This window comes from Lutra lutra, chromosome 17, assembly GCF_902655055.1.
Source record: "Lutra lutra chromosome 17, mLutLut1.2, whole genome shotgun sequence".
In the NCBI taxonomy this organism is placed as follows: Eukaryota; Metazoa; Chordata; class Mammalia; order Carnivora; family Mustelidae; genus Lutra; species Lutra lutra.
In genome coordinates, this window is record NC_062294.1 from 47,901,447 (window position 1) to 47,920,027 (window position 18,581).

Sequence of the window (18,581 nt, forward strand, 5' to 3'; positions counted from 1 at the left end):
TACTGCTGCGGCTTAAGCAGAGCCAGTGCTGAGCCAGTGCCAAGCAGGACCTAGGTCCCCTCCCTTTCAAGGGGAGATAATTCCAGGGGTGGGGACCACTCCGGGGAGGGGACTTGTTTCAAGGTACGTGTGAGCCTTGACTTTGAGTCACCTAAGTGTATGCGGGGGGTGGGGGGTGGCTATGGTGCCCAAGGCCTCGCCTCAGGGTAGCTGCTCAGACAGGCAGCCTGGACTCCAATTCTCTTGGTAGGGATCTACCCTCACCAAAGTGCAACTTGTAGTTGCAGGCTAGAGACGAGGTATTAGGAAGCCCCTAACCTTGGAAGGCAGAGATTGGAAAGGGTTGCTGCGGGAGGGGGGGGGGGACAAAATGGGGGGTGGGCTTGAGACAGGAAGAGGGTGTCTGACTGTAATAGGGGACCAATCCGTGATGGATGCCATCAAGAAGTGAACAGGATGGAGGGGACTATTGCAATCGGGAGGAAGGTACTGGTTCCTAACATGAGATGGAGAGATCCCTGGTCTTTATCAGGGGAATAACATCGGAGATGGGGGCTTCTGTTGGATGAAAGGAGATTCCATTTGGGGTCATGAGATGGCACAGTTGTGACGTAGGTTCCTGGTTGCCATTAAGAGTAAGGGGCAGTCTGATGGAGAGGCCAAGTCCAGATCATAAGGGGCCCGGGAGCTATTTGAAGCCAGGACGGTCGCTATTGTGGTCCTTTGCCATGGGCAGCTGGGAGCAGTGGTAATGTGGGCGTCTAGATCGTGTTTAGGATGGGGCTGTAGTCCATGAGATGAGTAGTTCCAACAGGGCTTGAGGTGGGGCAACAAGCACCCAGCGGCGTTAAGTCACCGGCTGACAGGAGCAACCCTGCAACCAGGAATCAGATCCAACTCAAACGCGGAAATCACTCTCGCTTTGCGCAGGCGCGGCACTGGCGGGCAGGACGCTACGGTTGGAGGCGGGCCCTGAGGGGTGGGGCTTGGAAGCTTCACTCTGCGCTTGCGCCTAAGGGGCGTGGCGGTCGCACCTGCGCGAGTTGGGGGAAGGAGGAGGGGCGCGGTGACGCAGGCGTAATAATAGAGAAGGTGCCAGAAAGATCCAAAACAAGTGGCTGCGGCTGTCGCCCAGGAGTCGTCAGACGCCGGAGTCCGGTGAGGATCCAGAAAGGCCTGAGGGCGGCTGGTGGTGGGTAGACAGAACCTCTTGGGTGTTGGGGGGAGAGCGGTACCGCCCTAACAGGGCAAGGGGGTCGGGATCGGACAGCTCCACCTGTGCGGCGTGATGGGCTGCTTTGGTCGGTTCCACTTGGAGGGGGCAGAGGGTTACTTTCGGGCGCTACCATTGGGGTGGAGCCGCGGCGCTGATCGGACAATACCACTGGACGGAGCCAAGGGGCACGTCCGGACAGTGCTGCCCAGAGTCAAAGGGCAGTTGGCAGGGTTCTCCGGGATGGGGCCCCATGCTTGTTCGGACCCAATCTACTTGGTCGGGTCAGGAGGTTGGTTCGGGACATACCACCTGGGGAGGGGCGTTCGGGCTGGGCAGGCCCGACTGGTGGGAGGACAAGCGGGGTCTAGCGTCTCGACCTGTTACTAGGGGACCTCGGGCGATACCATTCCTTTCTGGGGGAAGGGGAGCGGCAGAGAAGACTGGGGTGCGAAGGTGGCCCTGCCCGGCAGGACGGGGCGGGAGAGACGCGCCGGCGGGGGCGGGGTCCGGGTCCCTGCGTCGCTGACCATTGTCCCCTCCCCCGCTGTGTGGGTTCTAGGCCCTGGTTCAGAGCTTGTGCTGCCCCCTCCCCCGGGTATGGCGCTGTCCGGGTTGACCCCGGCTCCGAGCTGGGAGGAGGATGAATGCCTGGACTACTACGGGATGCTGTCGCTTCACCGTATGTTCGAGGTGGTGGGCGGACAGCTGACCGAGTGCGAGCTGGAGCTGCTGGCCTTCCTGCTCGACGAGGCCCCCGGCGCGGCCGGTGGTCTGGCCCGCGCCCGAAGCGGCCTGGAGCTGCTGCTGGAGCTGGAGCGCAGAGGGCAGTGTGACGAGAGCAACCTTCGGCTGTTGGGGCAACTCCTGCGCGTGCTGGCTCGCCACGACCTGCTGCCACACCTGGCGCGCAAGAGGCGCCGTCCAGGTATGGTTGAATGGGAGGGTGACAGACTTCCGGTGGGGATGAGGCCTTGCCCTGGCTGGGCCTCCAGGGTGGCCTGACAGGAACAGCTCCATATCATCCTACGTCCCAGCTTGCTCCTCCCCTTTGCTCAGAGTATCAATGAGGAACACAGCAGGGAGGAGGCATGGGTTTGGGAGAGGTGAGCTTGTGGAATTTGGCCACAGCAATGACGTTTGTGGCCACTGTTTATGGAGGGCTTATTTCTTGCTAAGCATGGTGGTAAGCCCTTCCTGTCGCCTTACATCCTCCCAGTAATCCCATGAGGAAGTCCTGTTAGTGTCCCCATCTTACAGGGAAAAGAACAGGGTTAAGAGAAGTTAAGCAGCTTTCCCACATGTAAGAACGGAATCCTGTGTGCTGAGCACAGGAAGTACAAGGTGTTGGGACTGACAAAGTGTTTGTTCCATGAAGCTTATGTTTGGTGGAGGGAAGCAGCCATTAAGGCAGATAGCTTATTTTTAGATATGGTTATGAAAAGCAGAGTTAAGAGAATGCAGAGAATAGGGAGTGTTTCATAGTGAAGGGAGTCCCCTCCTGCTCCCCAGATTGGGTAACCATTTAAAACCTCTCTGAGAAAGGGATGTTTATTTATTATTATTATTTTTTTATTTGACACAGAGAGAGATCCCAAGTAGGCAGAGAGGCAGGCAGAGAGAGAGGGTGAAGCAGGCTCCCTGCTGAGCAGGGAGCCCAATGCGGGGCTCGATCCCAGGACCCTGACGTCATGACCTGAGCCGAAGGCAGAGGCTTAACCCACTGAGCCACCCAGGTGCCTGGAGAAAGCAATGTTTAGATGGTGGCTCTACTCCTGGTGTGCGGAGGAGAAAATGCCAGGGAGAGGGAAAGAGAAGCTTTCAAGCCCTGAGTCAGTACTGAGTTTGGTACTGTCAGAGACCAGTGTGGTAGGAGCTGGGGGTACCAACAGAGCAAGAGCAGAGAGGGAGGGAGGAAGCCACTTCACACACGGGCTTGCAGGTGACACAGGTAGAAAGTGTGGGAGTCGGGATTCAGACCTGGCTGGCTCAGCTCTGAGATGATGCCCTGCATCCTGTGAGAGAAGTACTCCTGGAGGAGCAGTTCTGAGAAGGTGGGGAACCCAAGGGTTTAAGGGTCAGGAGTCCTGTTTGTGCATAGGCCTGGAGCTATTGAGCCCTCAGCTGGGTCATTAGAGGTGAGGTGGTGAGTCACGGAGGGGGATCTCGAACTTCCCTTGGCCAGAGGAAGCCCATGGGCATTGGGTAACCAGGAGAAGGGCACCACTAGAGAAGAACTGACCGTGCTTTTGGAAAAAAGATACGTGGAGGTTATGCTGTGGAAGAGAGGATTTGGAGAGCCTGCTTACTCCTTGGGGCCTCAAGGAGTGTTGGGGGCAGTTCGAGGGTGGCGGGGGGGGGTGACATTGCAGGGATCCTGACCATGACTCAGCTTACAGAATCCAGCCTTGGCCATTGGAGCTGCTGTAGACATGGGTTGGACAGCCCCAGAGGTTCTGAGCCCCTTCTGTAGGCATATAGTGACTACTGGGCAGGAAGCGTTTGGGAGGGAGCTGCTCTCTGGGCTCCGAGCTCTAGGGAGCTCAGCACCTAGTGGGGCAGGCGTCCATCTCCAGGTGGGAATTGGAGGTTGGGCTGGGGAGGGGCTGGAGGCCCTGAATACTTTGTTTTTCTTTTTGTGAAGTGTCTCCGGAACGCTACAACTATGGCACCTCCAGCTCTTCTTCCAAAAGGACTGAAGGCAGCCGCCGTCGCCGTCGCCAATCAAGTGGTACTTCAGACGCCCAGCAGGGTCAGTGGGAGACAGGTGAGCCTCTTGGGGTGGGTATGATGGCAGCGTGCCTTTCTCCTCCTGAACCCTGATGAACCTCTCCATCCCAGCCCACCAAGGAAGGGACCCAATGGGTCATTCTGTGTCCACGTTGCATTGTGTGTGGTGTTTATCCTACAAAAGCATGTGTCCGGAAGCAATGTATGGAATTGTTTGTGGTAGTTTTATAGGGCATCTGAATGACATCACATGGTGGGCAGTCTTCACGTGGTTGGCTTTCCTGGACACATGGCTGAGATTTATTCATGTCAAGGATCTTTAATTCGTTTCTTTTAATTACCCTGCCAATTCATTTAGGGCGTTTCCTCTTCCCTAGTTCTTAAATTATTCAAACATAATTTGAAACATACAGAGAAGCTGAAAAATGAGTGCAGTGAGCTTGTTCCTATTTTCAGTAATTTTAACATTTTGCCACTTTTGCCTTACGTGTGTGTGTATAAGGTGGATTTGTGGTTGAATGCTTTAGAATGAGTTACAACCATCAGGATACTTTATCCCTAAATCAGCAGGCATTTTCTGACAATGAGGAGATTCTCCTAGGTCATTTCCAGACCATTATGTCTAAGAAAATAAATACTGATCCTCTAATATTTTAATGTTTCATTTTCATGTCTCCCCCAGGATGGTCTCTACTCTCAGGACCCACTCATAGTTGAGTTTCTGTGTGTGTGTGTGTGTGTTTTAAGATTTTATTTATTTATTAGAGAAAGAGTGCAAGCAGGGGAAGTGGCAGGCAAAGGGAGAGGGAGAAGCAGGCTCCCCGCTGAGCAAGGATTTCTGATGCCAGACTCCATCCCAGGACCCTGGGGTCATAACCTGAGCCAAAGGCAGACGCCTACCCCAGTGAGCTACCCAGGCACCCCTGCATTAATTTATTATGTCTCCTTAATCTCTTACTTGAGAACCCAAACTCCTTCTCCACCCCAGATTTGTTTCTTTTCTTGCTATGACTTTGACTTACTGACTATGTCTGTCTGCTTGTTTTGTAGAATGTCACAATTGTTTTGGAAGTATCTGATCATTTCCTCGTGGGGTGCTGGAGCTGGTATAGCTCCCGTGAAGTGGGGAGCCCCCGCACCCTCACCCCAGGAGACAAGCATGGCAGCAGCCACTGGGCGTTGTTTCTGGTTCATGACTTGAAACTCAAAAACCCTGTAAATGTGTGGTCAGAGTAGTAGAGAATGGTTTTCAGGACTGTGAATCGAGTGAAATAAGGTGCAGTAAAAAGTGGGTCAGGAGGCTCGATGAGATTCAGGTTACATGTTTTGGCAGGAATGTTCCTTGGTTGATGCTGTGGGCTTTACATTGGAGCACATCAGGAGGCTGATGGTCTGGTTTTCTTGCTGTGAGTAGGCAGGTTTGAGCACTTGGTTAAGGTGGTTCTGCCATATTTGTTAAGAGATTCTGCCATATTTGTCCTTTGTAAAGGGACATTTCCCCTCTGACTGCTTAGTCTGTGGGGGGACACCTTGGCACGTCCCTATACCAGCAGCGTCCCTGGTGGGTTTAGTAGGCATCGATGATCTCCGCTCAAATCAGTGCGGACACTGGTGTTCACAAAATGGTGGTTTTCTTATTCTTTTCCAGTGGTCTGTTAGCTGGCACTCTTTTGAGACTTTTCCTTTTTTCTCTCTTTTCCTGGGAGGAGGGGTAGTAGCACTATGGATTCCTGTATAATTATTTATTTACTGTGTTGGAATCCATTAGTCATTTTTCCTGAGGCTGGAATTGATTAGCTCCTACTGTCTTTTTTTTTTTTTTTTTTATTTGACACTCCTACTGTCTTTTTTTTTTTTTTTAAAGTTTTTATTTATTTATTTATTTATTTATTTAAAAGATTTTATTTATTTATTTGACAGAGAGATCACAAGCAGGCAGAGAGGCAGGCAGAGAGAGAGGAGGAAGCAGGCTCCCTGCTGAGCAGAGAGCCCGATGCGGGGCTCGATCCCAGGACTCTGAGATCATGACCTGAGCCGAAGGCAGCGGCTTAACCCACTGAGCCACCCAGGCGCCCCAAGATTTTATTTATTTATTTAACACAAGTAGACGGAGAGGCAGGCAGAGAGAGAGAGAGAGGGAAGCAGGCTCCCTGCTGAGCAGAGAGCCCGATGCGGGACTCGATCCCAGGACCCTGAGATCATGACCTGAGCCGAAGGCAGCGGCTTAACCCACTGAGCCACCCAGGCGCCCCAGTCCTACTGTCTTTTTGATGGGGCTCCATCATTCTTTGGGCTTCCTGCTCTGGGGCACTGCAAGATGTTTGGACTCACCTATCTTTTTCCTTCCCTAGCCCTGGAATCAGCTGTTTCCAGAAAAAGCCTTGTTTCTTCTAGAGGCACTGGCATTTAGAGACCTAGACCTGGGTGCTGAGTGTGTGTATTGTTTCTGGCCTCTTTTAGTGAACAGAGCTAGAAATTGCTTTAAGAAAATTCATATTAGGGACGCCTGGGTGGCTCAGTTGGTTGGACGACTGCCTTCGGCTCAGGTCATGATCCCAGAGTCCCGGGATCGAGTCCCGAATCAGGCTCCCAGCTCCATGGGGAGTCTGCTTCTCTCTCTGACCTTCTCCTTGCTCATGCTCTCTCTCACTATCTCTCTCTCAAATAAATAAATAAATAAAATCTTAAAAAAAAAAAAAGAAAATTCATATTAATATTTTGGGGCACCTGGGTGGCTCAGTCGGTTTAGTGTCCAACTCTTGATTTCGGCTCAGGTCATGATCTCAGTGTGTCCCATCTTTCTCATTTCATGATCTCAGATCAAGCCCCGTGTCCATCTCTGTGCTGGGCAGGGTGCCTGTTTGGGATGCTGTCTCTCCCTCTCCCCTTCTTGGCTCTTGCCTGCATACACGCTCTATCCCCACCCCCAAACAAAAAAAATTTGTCTTATAGTTTTCGAAATCAACGTTATAAATATTTGTTTCTTGTACACTAAAAATTCTGGTTATTAATAGCTTTGAGATAACAAATCTATTTGGTTCGTTTTATGACAATCATAGCTTTGAAAGTACATCAGTGCCGCTGCTGACTGCGTCTCCTGAATGAAGCAGACTGGTTACTTACGGTTCCCGCCCTAGGAGTGTGTCCCACCAAGAGTTTACAGTCAGAACATTCTTCCAAGTTACTTGAAATAATTCTTCTCCAGTTCGTGTTATCAGTTACATATGCAGCTAGGTTTGTTTCTGTTAATTTTATGGTTGGTGTTTTAGTCTCTAATTTTTTGAGTATGTAAACCTCTTTAATGACTCAGAAGTCAAAACTAATAGAACGTGAGAAGGATGTTCTCAGGAGGATTGTTTCCACTGGCCCCCAACCCCTAGTAAGTAGATAACTAATTTCATTCATTTTCTGTTTGCCTATACAGTGTTTTGTCTTGGAAAAATAGCAAGTTTGTATGCTTATTTTCTCTTTATTTTTAAGGCAAGATGTAGCAAATTGTAGACACTTGTTTTGTACCTGGCTTTTACTTTACTGAAGAGTCAACCCCCTGGTAATTAACCTAGTGTGCTGCTTGCCAGATGTTTTACATTGTGTTCACATTGAGACAGTTAGGAACAATGCCACAGTGGTCTGTCTGTTGTCATGCGTATTTCCTGGCGAGGCTGTGTAGGGCTTTCTTCAGGGTCAGACCTGGAAGTGGGGCTGCTGGATGGTGGGGTGTGCTCTTCTGGGTGAAACTAGGTTCTACTCACTGCTCGTCTTATGGACCCGGCCACTGAGGCCCAGGAAGCGGAGGGGCTCTCCCAGGGTCTCAGGGCACAGAGATCAGCCTTGAGCCCTTGTGCAGGCCCTTGCTACCGTGTTCTATCTGTTATCCTGGTCCTCAGTGTGCCCCATCTTTCTCTCCTCAGGCTCCCCACCAACCAAGCGGCAGCGGCGGAGTCGGGGCCGGCCCAGTGGTGGTGCCAGGCGGCGGCGGAGAGGGACTGCCGCCGCCCCCCAGCAGCCGCAGGAGCCAGCCAGACCTGCCTCAGAAGGCAAAGTGACCTGTGGTAGGTGTCTGTGGGCCTTGGTGAATGCATGGCCTGTGCTTGTGGCCGGCTGCTGAGCCCAGGGGTGGTAGAGGCGGGCGCCTGTGCAGAGTGTGGCCCACCCAGTGGGGAGGTGGTGGCTTCCGTTTGTCCTTTTCCTCTTGCATGTCTCCGTCTTGCCTGTTGTGGAAGGCTCACGTGTGTGACCTCCTCCAGGAAGCTTTTCCTCGCGATCTCTTGCTCTCAATTTTGTTTTTTTTTCAGTAACCATTTTTATAGGTTTACTTAGTCTGCAGTAGAACAATGCGTGGGTGAGAATTGAGGATCCTGGAGCAGGCTGCTAGGGTCACTTAGCCTTGGTGTTTAGCTAGGTTGTCTGACCTTGGGCAGGTGACCGAACCTTCTGTGTAAAATGAGGCTGATAGAGTGCTCCCCAACTGGGCTTGCTGAGAGAGAAGATGAATTAACCCGGTAAAATGTTCCCCCAGTGCCTGGCCAGGGGCCCACGCTGTGTGCTACATACCGATTTGTGTGTCTTGCTGTCACTGTGCTGTGTGCTTGGGACAGGAATAGCAGTGAGGGCCCTGTGGTTGGGGAGGCGACCTTCTCGTAGGGTGACAGATCAGTGAGACTGCAGCTGGCTTTAGATAGTGCCGTGAGCAGAGGGTGGGGAGTGGGTGGAGGAGCCTGGCAGGAGCCAAGCCACTGGGCCTGGCAGACCTTGGAGTAGATGGGAGTGTGGGTTTTATAACATATAGCAAGTGTTATAGTGGATTTTCATCAGGGAGCGAGGTGATCTGATACCTGTTTTCGATGGAACTCTGATTCCATCTGGAAATTCCGTTAGTGAATGATGACGTATAAAGTGCTTAGAAGCGGGCCAGGTACAGATAGGTATGGCACGTGCCGTGACAGTTACAAAAAGGAAGCAGGGAACGGAGGGAAGAGGCTGGAGAGCCCAAGCGGGAGAGGTGGAAGGTCTGGCCCAGAGACATTCTGTTGGGGAGGGGAGGGCGCTAATAGGGCTGCCTGGGCCTGGGGGTGTGTTAGGCTAGGTGCCTTGTGGGCTCTGCTGTAGAGATTTGTGCTTGGGCCTTGCCTTTGAGAACTGTGGCCCTGAGGGGTATGGGTGGGCGCGGGCTCATCAGCCCACACGTCTCGGGTTCCCTCTCTTCGGAGTGGTCCCATCCACTCATCCGATGAGGCTGCAGAGACCTGTGCTGGGTGCTACCAGGAGGAACAGAGCAGTAGAGCCAGCTGGTGTCCTCCGACAACCCTCAGCTGGACAGTATCCTCCGACAACCCTCTGCTGGATGGGGTGGCTGCCCGGGGTGATTCTCTCCCGAGGCAGGCGGTCCTGAGCAGAAACACTGACCTGGCTGGGCAGCAGGGGGCCTGCTGAGCCAAGGCTGGGGAGGGGTCTTGTTGCCCCAGAGGCTCAGGTCTCTTCAGGTGGGCTGGGCTATGGCGGGGAGGTTGTTACCCAGGGTGTGGCTAGGTCTTGCTGGGAGGGCTGGGAGGACTGTGAGCAGATCTGACTGCTGACTCACTGGGCAGGGTGGGGCTGGAGGGAGGCCCTCCCCTGTAGGCTGCTGATGGTTCCCTCTGGAAGCCGGGATGCTTCACCTTTAATGAGGCCCAAGACCAGGGGTGGAAAGAGGCACCTTCTGACTAGAGTGACCCGACTTCCTTGCCCCCATGTGTGTGTGACAGCTGTGGGGCTTAACCCCTAGTCAACTGCCCTCCTGAGAGGGCCGGAACTGGACCAAACTCCGGGTTTCTCAAGGGGAAGGGTGTCTGGAGTAGCTGGGGTTTGGACACAGGGGCTCTTGAGTTTCCACATCCCTTTTCAGGGCCATCCACTGGGCACTGTGCTGGGCGCGCTGTTCGCTCGGCCCTGAGTTTTCAAGACAGCCCTGAGGTAGGGGTGACAGCCCCCATCTGCAGAGTGGCAAGCTCCGTTCCTGCTCATACTCCACGCAGATTCTCAGAGCGCTTACTATGCGCTGGGCACAGCAGGGGGGCGGCGCTTGTCCGCCCATTGGGTGTTTCGATGGGAGGAGAAAGCCGACAGAAACTTCAGATGGCGGCTGAGAAGAGAGGGCAGGGCAGGGGGGTAGGGGGTGATGGAAAATGCCGTTTTGGGTGTATTTTCAAGATAGGGTGGTCTCAGAAGCCCCCTTGGAAGAGACAGAGTGAGTGTGTGGATGCCCGGGGAAGAGTGTTCTGGATCTGGGGACAGCAGGTGCCAAGGTCCAAGTAGGACTGAGCCTGTGGTGGTGAAGGGCTGGTGAGGAAGCTGGCCAGGCTGGAGCCCGGGGAACAAGGGGGCTGCTGGGAGGTGAGCTCAGGCGAGGTGGGGGGCCCGTCCTGCAGGGCCGGGGGCCAGGGCTTTCACTGCCTTATGTGACGGAAAGCAGCCAGAGGATTTGAATGACAGGAGGAGCTTTGCTCTTTTCCCTGTTTTCTGTGGAGAAGGTATAGAGGCAGGCACACCAGCATGATGACCCCGTCCCCCCTTCACTGTCCTCAGCCCTTGTCGGCTCGTGGGCAGTCCTCTTGCACCGTCCACGGTGTTGCAGTCATTTTCAGGAGTCTTGTTATTTGCTCCGTGGATTTTCCACTGTGAACTTCTAAAAGATCAGAATTCTTGAAAAATTACTGCCCCGAAAATGTCAAGTTTCTTACTGTCAGATGTCCAGTAAGTCCTCTGATGTCCAGTTGTCTCAGAAGTGCTGGTTCTGTTTTTTTAAATTTAATTTATTTGAGAGAGAGTGCAAGCGTGTGTGTGCAGGGTGTAGGAGGCAGAGGAACACGCAGACCCTCCACTGAGCAGGGAGCCAGATGTGGGGTTCAGTCCAGGACCCTGGGAACATGATCTGAGCGGAAGTCTGGCTGGCACTCAACTGACTGAGCCGCCCAGGCGCCCTGATGCTGGCTCTTGGAGGTCTCTTCTGATCGCGGAGATCCCCCTGCCACGTCCATTCTCTCTCCCCCATCCCCTGAGCTCTGTGTTTGTTGAAGGTAGTTGTCCTGTTTCCTGAAGACTGGATTTTGCCAACTGCATCCTGCAGTGGAGTAGATTGATACGGTCCTCTGTTGTCTGTGTTGCATGGAAATCGGTGGTTGGCCTGGAGAGACTTGGTCAGACTCTGGTGCGATGTTTTATTCTCAAGCTCACTTCCCAGGTGGTGCTGTGGCCTTCCATCGGGAAGTGGGGAGTGAGTGGCTGCTTATCTTTCTCTGACGTTGGCGGCAGCATCTCCTCGTTGCTTTGATCTGCTAGTTCCCAAAAACCTTACATTTGATATGACACTGTGTCCCTGGGGAAGACTAAAGCAAGGATGGGCACCAGTATTGTCCAGAGGAGGGGGGGTGCTGGCCCTGGAGTGGCAGCGGAGGGGTAGTGGTCTTTCCATCCAAGCACTCTGGCTGCCCTTCTCCCCCTTGTGCTTGTCCCTGTCCTTTCCTGAGCAGCCCCTGGGCATCCCTGCCCATTTCCCTCCGCATCTTATTCTGCGCTCGAGGAGAGAGGGATGAGGTTTGGGGTTGGGGGACAGGAGGATGCTGGGGCCCACCTGAGTGCAGGAGCAAGAGCAGCTTTCCTCAGTAGGAAGGTAGCACCACTCCCTCTGCCCTGGCGACAGGGAGCCTTGCTGCACAGCTGCCCAAGGGGAGAGGGACCATTGCTAAATGTTCGGCGTTCTTGGCCAGTGGAAGCAATTCAGCCAGCTCTGAGCCCAGGTCACACAGGGGTCAGACGCTCTTCACACCTTGCTCCTCGCGGACACACTGGGCCAGCCTGTCCACTTCTGTCCGTGTCTGCTGCATCTGTCCTGGCCCTTTGGCCTTCCCTGGCCCCTGCTCTGGCTCTGTTCCTGCCGCCTTGCTGCCTCTGCAGTGCGGCCCAAGTCGTCTCGGTGTGAGCTCACGTCGTTCCTGAGGCCCTCGGAGGGCTCGTTGTGTGCCAGGCACTGGCCTCTGCTCTGTACTTGCAGCCAGCCGTGTAATCCCCAAAGCGACCCCACGAGAGCCAGTGCAGGGGTGAGGCTTTACCAAGGAGGCCCCTGAGCTGCTGAGGGGTGTGTTTGCCTCGCGAGGCCCTGGACTCCCCGCCCCTCCGGGTTGGGTCCTGTCCCTCCAGTCATCCCCTGGTGTCCTCCTCCTCCGCGTGGTCCATTCACCCTGGCCCCCAGCCTCTGAACATGTAGTTCGTTTTCTGCTTCTGGACTTCGATGGGGGCCATTCTCTCTCCTGGGAATGCTGCTCTTCCTTCTCCTCGTTTTTCTCTCTCGACCTATTTGTTCTTCACATTTTACTTCCAGTGTCATTTCCTAGAGAGGTTCTGTCTGATTGTTTCAATCTAAATTACACCTCGCTCTCTCTCATTTTCTCTTGTGGCCCTCGGGATGTCTTTTAATGATAGGTGACCATGTATCATTGTGCGAGAGGCCGCAACAGGGCAGGGTAGTTCAGAGCTCGGGCTGCGGGGCCAGGCACCCCGGTTGGAATTCCAGCTCTGCCATTTCCTGCCTCTGTGCCCTTGGGCAGGTGACTCATCCTCTGTGCCTCAGTTTCCCCATTTGCAAAAAGGAGGTAATAGCACTGCTTTAGAAGGTTACAGGGAGAATCAAAGGGTCAATAAGTGACGTGTGTGTCAGTCTGCAGTAAATCCTCTGTGCGTGTCACCTGTTGTTCTTTGGTCACTTGGGCAGGGACTAAAGGAGAGATGGCGCTTGGTGCCCCTGATCCCTGGCCAGGGGTGGTAAAGCAGGTCTTCTCCTTTGCCTTTGTGGAGTCTCCTTGGCCTCTTTCTCTGAGTGCCACACTGTTGTGTTCCAGACCTGATGTTGGCCTCTGGTCTGGGGAAGGATTTCATTTGTCAGTGGGGATAAGGAGAATGCTGTGAGGATTCAGGGCCAGAGATCGGGAAAGCCCTTGGGGAGGGCCTGGCCCATGGGAGGCGTTCCCTAACTGGGGTTCTGTATCTTGCCAGCCCACTGGTGGTGGGGCATGCGTGTCACCCCACATTCCTGGGGCTTTGTAAATCGATTCATGGGATGAAAGAACTGATGGGACACACGTTAGTCCATCCTGGTTTTGCTTTCCTTCTACCCCCCATGTTGGGGGCAGGATCTGAACAGTTTCTGCCACAGGTTGAGTACGGAGCTGTGCCGAGGAGAAGGGCGATGTGGGAGGGCTTCACTGGCTCAGGATGTGTGGTCCTGTGAGCTGGGCCTTGGTGGGCGAGTGGGTCTGTTCTGCACAGAGGAGGTGGACCAGTGATGGTGCGAGTGAGTAAGGCTTGTGCTGGGGGCCCTGGCCTTGTGACTGGAGGTGGGACAGGGGAGAACGCAGCCGGGACTGAAGGAGAAGGTGAGAGGGGAGGTTCACTTGGGCCCAAAAGAGAGAGGACCAGGCCTGGGCAGGGGCCGTGGGGTAGAGAGGTGGGTGTCGAAATCACAGTTCCTGTTTTTGGGGGCCTCCTATGTTGTAGGACCTGGGGCAACTGCTTCATGAGTTGCTTTTTTGAATCCTCATGACCGCACCATGCAGCAGGGACCTCTTGTTTGTCTGTTTATGTTTTTCAGATGGGGAAACTGAGGCTCAGAGAGGTGAGGTCACATGCCCAAGGCCCCACAGCTAGAGAGTGGCAGAGCTGGGACTCGCCTCAAGGTCTGTCGGACTCCGCCACCTGGCTTTGTGCCTCTGCCACTGAGCTGCCCCGTGTGGCCTTGGACAGGTGCTGCTTCTCCCAGTCCCCTGCTCCCTGGCCCACACCAACTGAGGGTGTGGTCAGGCACTCAGGGGAGTCTAGGCTGTAGGCCTGGCGGTCTCATGTGGTTCTTAAGATGGAGGGAGTTGGGCCTGAGTGCCGTGGGAAGTCCTAGGCGCCAAGGCCAGGTGGGGTTCCCTGGGCTTTGAGCGGAGAGGGTGAGGTTCCCTCACAGAAAGAGGAACGGTTGGGGTGGGAGGAGGAAGTGGGTGGTGCTGAGAAGTCATCTGGGGGAGCAGGGACCTGCCTTCCACCTTGTGCCCCGCTGCTGACACCATGTGTGGAAGGCGCAGGGAGTTGGGCACATGGCAGTTCCCCTTCCAGAGCTTCAGTTTCCTCATCCGTCAGATGGGTGGCATGTGGCCCGTACCCCGTGGGGCCAGTCCGGCAGAAGGCTGAGGGTGAAGCGTTTGGCACATCAGAGCTGTCGGCGGCACCGTTCTTGGAGCACCCCTTGGGCACCGTTGGCAGTGCTAGTCACTTCTTTTCCATCCACTGTTTTCTTTCTAGTCCTTTCAACGGTCTTTCAGAGTTGGAATTCCCGGGTTCATCAAGAGCCTGGGCTCAGAGAGGTGCTGACTTGTGCCAGGTCACACAGCGGCATCTAAAGGCTCTGGGTTGGACTCATCTTCGCTGACCCGAAGCTGCCCTCTGGGGCATGAGCGGCCCAGTGACATCTGTGGAGCACTGCCACACTCTGGCCGCGTGACCTTGGGCAAATCCCTTCTCTTCTCTTTGCCTCCGTTTGCTCACCTATAAATTGGGGTGATTATAGAGCCTGTCTCACGGGGCGTTCGTGGATTAAATGAGTTCATGTGTGGGTGGTGCCTGTTGTCATTTCCAGCTCATACCTGACTCTCTCACAGCCGGGGTTGTGTGGAGAGGAAGTTCTGTTAGTAGCCTGAGTTACAAGTGGGGCTTTATTATTTTTCTAAAAATATTTTTATTTATTCATTTATTTGACAGGCAGAGATCACAAGTAGGCAGAAAGGCAGGCAGAGAGAGGGGGGGAAGCAGGCTCCCCGCTGAGCAGAGAGCCCGATGTGGGGCTCGATTCCAGAACCCCGAGATCATGACCTGAGCCGAAAGCAGAGGCTTAACCCATTGAGCCACCCAGGTGCCCCACAAGTGGGGCTTTAGTAATCCCACAGGGAGGTGATCCGCCAGAGGTCACATTTATAGGGACAGTCTAGGAAATCTTGGGTGCTGTGCCCTGCACAGAGCTGCCCCCTCATTTGGGCAGATGGGGGCAGGGTCGTAAAGAACAGAAACTCAGCTCCAACTGGCTTGAGCAAAAAGGGAATGGATCGTAGCAGAGAATCATGCTCTCTCCTCCTGGTGGCCAAGTGCCCCCCCCCCCCCCCCCAGCAGCTCCGAGCTTAGGGCCCACCATCTTAGCAGCCTCTGAGGGAAGAGGGCACCTGCTACCAGCAGAGCCGTCCCCGTCCCAGCCTTGAGAGCCCTGGGTGGCGCTCTTCCTGTTGGGTGTGGCGGCCCCACAGGAGTCTCACTGAGTGCAGGACAGGGCGAGGCCCGTTACCGCAAGGCAGGTCTTTCAGCCTGCGCATCGGTTCTTTCACAAGTATCTATCGAGCGTCTGCTGGGTGCCACAGGGCTACACCCGTGAATAAAACAGACAGTCCCTTCCTTCCGGGGGGCTCATAGGGGGCTCAGCCAGGGGAGACAGATGAAAAACCTGACAGCATAAGGGAAACCTCCGAGGTTAGGTGGTAAGTGCCTTGGGAAGAAAGGGAGCAGGGTCTGGGGGACTGGGAGGGTGGGGGGCTGGGGTCCCTGCTGGTGGTGAAGTTTTAAATGGGGAGGTTAGGGGAGACGTCATTGGGAAGGTGGCGTTTGAAGGAATTGAGGGAGCAAGTGATACTGGGCCGGCCAGAGCATCCCCATCGGGAGGAGAGGCAGGGCTGGGTAGAACCTGCCTAGTGGGTGGGGGTGCAGCAGGGCGCCGCGGCTGGAGTGGGGCACGTGCGGAGAGAGGACGGCGCCGGGTCAGGAGGTAACAGAGGCCAGGCCGCAGGAGAGAAGCCATGGGAGGGTGTCTCTGTGCTTGGGTGTGGTTACCAGAAGGGGGAAGGATGTGGGCAGGGGCCGGGCAACCCATAGGGCAGTGGGAGGAGCCTGTGGGAGGAGGCTGGGGCCAGAGGAAGGGGTTGTGGGCCCCTGGTCCCACTGCGGTGTGCGTGCGTTAGTGTGCGCGTGCGTGCGTGCGTGCGTGTGTGTGTGTGTGTAGTGTTGGCCCCTCCCTGACAAGTCCCTCCTTGTGTGTGTCCTTGTGTGTGTGTGTGTGTGTGTGTAGTGTTGGCCCCTCCCTGACAAGTCCCTCCTTCTTCGCAGACATCCGGCTCAGGGTGCGAGCAGAGTACTGTGAGCACGGGCCTGCCTTGGAGCAGGGTGTGGCTTCCCGGCGGCCGCAGGCGCTGGCCCGGCAGCTGGACGTGTTTGGGCAGGCCACGGCCGTGCTGCGCTCCCGGGACCTGGGCTCCGTGGTGTGTGACATCAAGTTCTCTGAGCTCTCCTATCTGGACGCCTTCTGGGGCGACTACCTGAGTGGCGCCCTGCTGCAGGCCCTTCGGGGCGTGTTCCTGACTGAGGCCCTTCGCGAGGCCGTAGGCCGGGAGGCTGTCCGCCTGCTGGTCAGTGTGGACGAGGCTGACTATGAGGCTGGCCGGCGCCGCCTGCTGCTGATGGAGGAGGAGGGAGGACGGCGCCCGACTGAGGCCTCCTGATCCTGGACACGGCAGGACTGAACCCACCTCCTAGCCTCCGGGCCACTTTCTTCCCTGGAGGACATCCATCTCTGCCCCTAGAGGACTGTCAACTCCAGCAGCCCCGAGGACTGGGACAGATGGCCTGGCCCCTTGACAGACTCTCCCACAGGATGTGGGCTGTGAGGCCTAAACCACTTCCAACTGAGTTTCCTTCCCAGCCTCCTCCCAACCCTACCCTCTCGTGTGTTCCCTCAGCTTCAGGAGGCCAGGGACTCAGGCATGCAGATCAGAACGGGCGGGAGGCATAGCTACACATTCACCAAAGGCCCCCTGCACACCGTTTCCCTGACTGTGAACTCTGTGCGCACATGCACACTGCTCCCTCTGGAATCTTCCCTGGGCTCCTGCCCTGGCCTGCTCCACACATGTCTTTGGCCTAAGGGCTTCTCTCTCAGGATCTCTGATTTTACTGTCCCCAAGCCTGGAACTCAGCCACACTGGGCACTGGGGCTAGGGTGCACACGGGGCCTGCTCCTCTTGCCCACACATCTCTCTAGCCAGCTGGGGCTCTGCCCAACTTCCAGACACAGACCTGGATCTCCACATTCTCCTGCTCCCCACAGTTGGATGCAGACGTGAACAAGGACCTGCACCCGGAGTGTCACATGTGCATTGCAGTAGCATCAGACCAAGTGTGTCGTTGCCCGTGGGGCCAGGATCAGAAACCAATTTCCTTCTCCAAAAGGGAAGGCAAAGGCTTGGGACTGATGGGAAAGGCCTTTTACAAATGGCGCCAATAAAACTGCCCTGGATTGGGGCTTAGGGTGGGCATTAAGGTTCCCTAGGACTCTTTCTTTATGGGCTGGAGGAAGGAGCTAATGAGGACCTGAGCCCAGTTCCAGCCCTGGGGTTCCTGGCCCAGTATCTGGCTAGAGGAAGGGCAGGATGCTGGAGCGTCATCAGCTGCTGCTACCCCAGGCCTGCCCTCCTCTCTGGGCCTCAGTTTCCTCATCTGTCAAAGGAATTAACTGCTTTGGGAGTCATAACCTGTCCCAACCCCATTGGCACATGCTTTGCTCTTGTTAGGTTCTTGGGAATACTAGTGTTTTTATTTTATTCACTGAGGTGCCAGCTATCTAGCCCAGCACTCTAGCCCCAAGCTTTGGAAGCCAAACGGGTCACGAGCCACAGTTCGCTGCCTGGAATCCCTCCCCAGATGACTCCTCATGCCTTCTGGACAGTCACCTCTTAAATCTGGACCTGTGTTCTTCCTCCCAGGCCCAGCACTGCTTCCTGCTGCCTTGTGGCTACCGGAGGTTGTGGCCTCTTTCCCCACCCCTTGTTTAAGGGCTTAGGAACTCAGGTTTCTTACACAATAACCAAGGTCTTCCTTCCTGTGGGGGAAGGGAATCGGGCTGGGGAATGGGGGTGGGTGGGAGGAGGTAGGCAGGGACTGCTGGCCTTTCCTGGGGGAAGAGGTACTTCTGCCCACACTTGGGAACCTGGACCCCTGGCCTTTGTTGGTGGGGAGGGACATTGTGGCAAGTCTAAGGATTGAGACCTGTCCTGGAATCAAGACTTGGTCTAGCACCATACCCTTTCTGGGCAGGAGCTAGGGTCTGCTGGGCACCTCCTCAAGATTTATTTAATGCTTAGCTTGTGCGAAGTAGGGATTCTACCCCCATATTTGACAGGAAATGGGTTTCAGAAAGGGGAGGTGGCTTGCCTGGGGGATAGAGAAGCACTGAGCTCGAGAGCCTCTCTCACCTAGTGGATGCAGGTTGGGGAGGCGGGGGGGTGGGGTTGGTCTCTACGCCCCTTCTTCCCTCCAGTTGTGGGAACTGCCTTTGGTCTGGGCGGGAGTAGGTTTCCTTCTCAAGGTTTGGGGGATTTTCTGTACTTGCGGGTGGGAGCTGCTGCTGGTTCTGGCTCTGCTGGCCAGAATTGCGGAGACAGCCTCATCATCCGGCTCTGAGGCTTGTCTCTCCGCCTCTTCTGAATGAGGGGCCCCGCCCCCTTGTGGGGAGAGATTCAGGCACTGCCCGCCCGTCAGTTCCGTGACATGGGCCCCGCCTATGACCCACCCCTCCCCATTCTCCGAGGCC

General features: G+C 55.3%; 1 protein-coding gene across 2 annotated transcripts; it reads left to right on the top strand.

Moving 5' to 3' along the window:
• Positions 1–995: 995 nt before the first annotated feature.
• DEDD2 (death effector domain containing 2) lies at positions 996–17,307 on the top strand. Of its 2 annotated transcripts, none has more exons than XM_047709950.1 (5): positions 996–1,192; positions 1,776–2,141; positions 3,858–3,980; positions 7,855–7,995; positions 16,103–17,307. In XM_047709950.1, the coding sequence occupies exons 2-5, from the start codon at positions 1,814–1,816 to the stop codon at positions 16,492–16,494; spliced, it is 984 nt and encodes a 327-aa protein (XP_047565906.1). In that variant the 5' UTR covers positions 996–1,192; positions 1,776–1,813; the 3' UTR covers positions 16,495–17,307. The 2 variants fall into 2 exon arrangements, with proteins under 2 accessions (XP_047565906.1, XP_047565905.1); XM_047709949.1 differs by having other exon boundaries at positions 999–1,158.
• The last annotated feature ends 1,274 nt before the right edge of the window (positions 17,308–18,581 follow it).

Bases quoted from the DNA above. Each gene is read 5' to 3' on its own strand.
- DEDD2 (XM_047709950.1), top strand. From the start codon at position 1,814: ATGGCGCTGTCCGGGTTGACCCCGGCTCCGAGCTGGGAGGAGGATGAA. The intron at 3,981-7,854 runs GTGAGCCTCTTG...TTCTCTCCTCAG, and splicing joins GCAGGGTCAGTGGGAGACAG to GCTCCCCACCAACCAAGCGG. The intron at 7,996-16,102 runs GTAGGTGTCTGT...CCTTCTTCGCAG, and splicing joins AGAAGGCAAAGTGACCTGTG to ACATCCGGCTCAGGGTGCGA.